Source organism: Arvicola amphibius, chromosome 2 (genome assembly GCF_903992535.2).
Source record: "Arvicola amphibius chromosome 2, mArvAmp1.2, whole genome shotgun sequence".
In the NCBI taxonomy this organism is placed as follows: Eukaryota; Metazoa; Chordata; class Mammalia; order Rodentia; family Cricetidae; genus Arvicola; species Arvicola amphibius.
The window spans coordinates 6,796,089-6,800,406 of NC_052048.2; the positions used below are offsets into that span (position 1 = coordinate 6,796,089).

General features: G+C 50.0%; 1 protein-coding gene across 1 annotated transcript; it reads right to left on the minus strand.

Moving 5' to 3' along the window:
* Positions 1-1,521: 1,521 nt before the first annotated feature.
* On the minus strand, positions 1,522-2,796 carry LOC121677069 (glycine-rich cell wall structural protein-like). Its single transcript, XM_042054498.1, has 2 exons — positions 2,337-2,796; positions 1,522-2,258 (listed from the first exon to the last, which is right to left on the minus strand). Exons 1-2 carry the CDS (start codon positions 2,794-2,796, stop codon positions 1,522-1,524), a joined length of 1,197 nt encoding a protein of 398 aa, XP_041910432.1.
* Between the last annotated feature and the right edge of the window lie 1,522 nt (positions 2,797-4,318).

Below are 4,318 nucleotides of genomic sequence, written 5' to 3' on the forward strand. Positions count from 1 at the left end.
TGCCGTACAGCCAGGCAAATCTCAGTTCATAACTCTTTCTCAAGAATTAGAAAAATGTTTAGTGAGAAAATGCGCTTTCTGCAAATGACCGCATTGCTGAATGTTTGCTGGGAAATAAAAAATCATGTGTGCTGTAAATTGAGGCATTTCTGTTCTGGAGACAGGATCGCTTTTCCCGGAAGCCTGCGCTGGCAGAGAGTTCCTGACATGCCATGAGGCGAATTCTTCCTCAGAGCGTATCCTGTGAACAGCCATTTTTACACCAGTGGTTTTGCTCTGAGCACCTGGCAGTCAATGCTTTGTCGGTCGTGAAAATGTGACTCACACAGCCGGATGCCTCAGGAGGTGAAGTGCACTGTTTCTAGCTTTCCGTAAAGACAGGGTGGGTGTGCGCACGGGAATGTGCAAACACACCAGCACCTTCTGTAAAAGTAAGCGCAAAACACACCTGAAAGCTTGAAGACATAAGATTTACAACTAAGCAAGTAAAATATCAGTAAATTTAATATTGAGAAATAGAGGTTCCTAATGCAATCATTTATTCTACTCTCCAATTATTATATACAAGCTTTCATTTTGTTCTTTATTTTAGTGAGATATATTGTCACTTACACGTTTATCCTATACTTAAGCCATGCCCCTAAGATATTAGGAGTTTCTACAATGAATCATAATGAATCTCATGAGAGCTTTGAAATATATATTACTTAAATATTTCTAAATGGTCACCTGGTAGACTCCAGGCATGGCTGGAGAGAAGGAATGATTTAATAAAAATTATCCATTGGCTGAAATGCTGAAGAGGGCAGAGTACAATCAGAATTGTCTTCTCTCCCGGAAAGAGGTATGAGTTCGTGGAAACTAGTCTACTACCCATATTTAAACAAAAGAAATGGGAAATGGTTTTGAATTGTAGAATAATTAGAAGTAAGAGATTCTTTGTTTGCTTGTTTGGACAGAGGCTTGTATATCTCACAGTGGCTTAAAACTCAGGTTATGAGCAAGGAAAAATCTGAATTTCTGATCTTCCTGTTCCCCCATTGTAAGTGCTGGGATTACAGGACGATGTGACCACACTCAGTCCATGCAATGCCTGGTGTTCACGATCTGTGCTGGTTATAGTTTGGTCCACTTGACCCAAGCTAGAGTCATATAGGAAAGGGGAAATCTAATTGAAGGAATGTCTCCATGCATTTCCCATAAGCAGATCTGTGGGGCATTTTTTTTTATTAATGACTGTTACGGAAGGGCCTAGACAACTACAGGAAGTGCCACCCCTGAGCAGGTGGTCCCGGGTTCTATAAGAAAGCAGGCTGGGCAAACCCTATGGAACAAGCCCTGGGGAACAAGTAAGCAGCACCCCTCCATGGTCTAGGCTTCAGTCCCTGCCTTCGGGCGCTTGCCTTAAGTCCCTGCTCTGGCCCCCAATGGTTATGGACTTGATCATGACCAGAGTGTATAAGCCAAACAAGCCCTTTCCTTGCTCAGTTGTCTATCGCAGCACGAGAAAGCAAACTAGGATCAGCTCCCACCCAGGCTCCCACCCAGGCTCACACCCAGGCTCACACCCAGGCTCACACCCAGGCTCACACCCAGGCTCCCACCCAGGCTCCCACCCAGGCTCACACCCAGGCTCACACCCAGGCTCCCACCCAGGCTCACACCCAGGCTCCCACCCAGGCTCACACCCAGGCTCCCACCCAGGCTCACACCCAGGCTCACACCCAGGCTCACACCCAGGCTCACACCCAGGCTCCCACCCAGGCTCCCACCCAGGCTCACACCCAGGCTCACACCCAGGCTCCCACCCAGGCTCACACCCAGGCTCCCACCCAGGCTCACACCCAGGCTCCCACCCAGGCTCACACCCAGGCTCACACCCATGCTCACACCCAGGCTCATACCCAGGCTCACACCCAGGCTCACACCCAGGCTCACACCCAGGCTCCCACCCAGGCTCCCACCCAGGCTCCCACCCAGGCTCACACCTAGGCTCACACCCAGGCTCACACCCAGGCTCCCACCCAGGCTCACACCCAGGCTCACACCCATGCTCACACCCAGGCTCATACCCAGGCTCACACCCAGGCTCACACCCAGGCTCACACCCAGGCTCACACCCAGGCTCCCACCCAGGCTCCCACCCAGGCTCCCACCCAGGCTCCCATCCAGGCTCCCACCCAGGCTCCCACCCAGGCTCCCACCCAGGCTCCCACCCAGGCTCCCACCCAGGCTCCCATCCAGGCTCACACCCAGGGCTTCTCACATGCTCACACCCATGCTCACACCCATGTTCACGTCCATGCTCCCATCCAGGCTCCCACCCAGGCTCATACCCATGCTTATACCCAGGCTCATACCCGGGCTCTCACCCAGGCTCTCACCCAGGTTCACACCCAGGCTCATACCCAGACTTACACCCATGTTCCCACACAGGCTTATCCCCAGGCTCATGCCCATGCTCATACCCAGGCTCCCACCCAGGCTCCCACCCAGACTCACACCCAGGCTCATGCCCATGCTCACACCCAGGCTCCCACCGAGGCTCACACCCAGGCTCACACCCAGGCCTACACCCATGTTCCCACCCAGGCTTACCCCCAGGCTCATGCCCATGCTCACACCCAGGCTCCCACCCAGGCTCCCACCCAGGCTCCCACCCAGCTCACACCCAGGCTCATGCCCATGCTCACACCCAGGCTCCCACCGAGGCTCACACTCAGGCTCACACCCAGGCTCATGCATGCTGGGTAGGCATTCTGCAAACTGAGCCACACCCACATGAGAGTGAGGCATGTGTTGTACAGTTGTTCAGTGTGTTACTACTCTTTCCACGTCATGCCATTGAACCCCACATTAAACCTTATCAATAACTGTTTAGAACCTCCCAGGATCAAAGAAATCAAATCATAGCCATGATTTTCTTTCTGCCTAATGTTGCAGTAAAAAGCCATACGTTCTGTTGTAAGCAAACACACAATAAAATTCAAGCATCATAATGGTGGTGAGGTGGGGCCACATTGAGACTGCTCGCATGGCAGGACTTGCATCAGAGTTCCATGTGCATTGTCCCAGGTAAACGGGGTGTCCATAGTCGTGAGCTTCTTTGGCCACATAGAGATATTCCTAGAGATTTTGGGATAGACCTATGAAAGACCATCTTCCAGAAAAAAGATATCTGATCCAGAGCCTCCACTCTTTGTTTTTAAATGTTTTTAATTATGTGTTTTTATTTATGTGTATAGCTGCGTATGTGCCTGCTTGTCTGCATGCACACCATGGGCACACAGAGAACATGGAGGTAAGAAGGGGGCATCTGCCCCCTGTAACTGGAGTCACGGGCTGTTGAGAGTGAACTGCACCATGCAGGAGTTGGGAAAAAAAACTCAGGTCCTCTGCAAGAACAGCAAGCGCTCTTAACCCCTGAGCCATCTCCAGCCTTGTGCATATACTGTCAATCACTGGGTCCCACTGTTTTAAGATCTTGCTCAGAACGGAAGGGAGGGTTGTAGTTTCTAGCACAAACCAAAGCCTCACTCAGGAAGCAGCATAATTAAGTGTCTGGATGCTGAATCAGGTGGTGTCCATCCCTTCTGAAAATGAAACTGGACACCGAAGAGGTTGGTCAGTAGTTGTAGAAGGAGCTGTGGGCAGGCCTGCTTTTCGTCCCGCCCAGCTCCCAGCCGCCTGGCTAGCTTATGCCCCAAAATAATTACATGGAAACTGTATTCATTTAAGCACTGCCTAGCCCATTAGTTCCAGTCTCTTATTGTCTAATTCTCACATCTTGATTAACCCAATTTTAGTAATCTGTGTAGCACCACGAGGGGTGGCTTACCAGGAAGATTCTAGCCTGCATCCATCTCGGAGAGGAGAGTCATGGCGACTGCTTGAGGCATCTGACTAACTTTCCTCTTTCCCAGCATTTTGTTCTGTCTACTCCACCTATCTAAATCCTGCCCTATCAAAAAGCCAAGGCAGTTTCTTTATTAGCCAATGAGAGTCCTCCATCAAGTAGTACGACAGGAGAGAACCCTCCAGACCCTGTCCAGCTCTGCTCTACTGAACCGTTCATTCATCTTGCAATATCCAGGCTAGCATATTTAAAACAGACTGTTTTAAGCACTATGGGCACTGGTCTTACCTTCATATAGTCAATGAAGAAGTAAGAACAAAAATACCAATAGGCCCAGCAAAGGCCACCATGGCAGATTGTGACAGGTGAGTTCTGCGTGTCTGGTATCATGCAAAAAAAAAATCATAATTTGCATATATATATATGCAAATATAAAAAATGTTTAAAAAGAACTACACAACA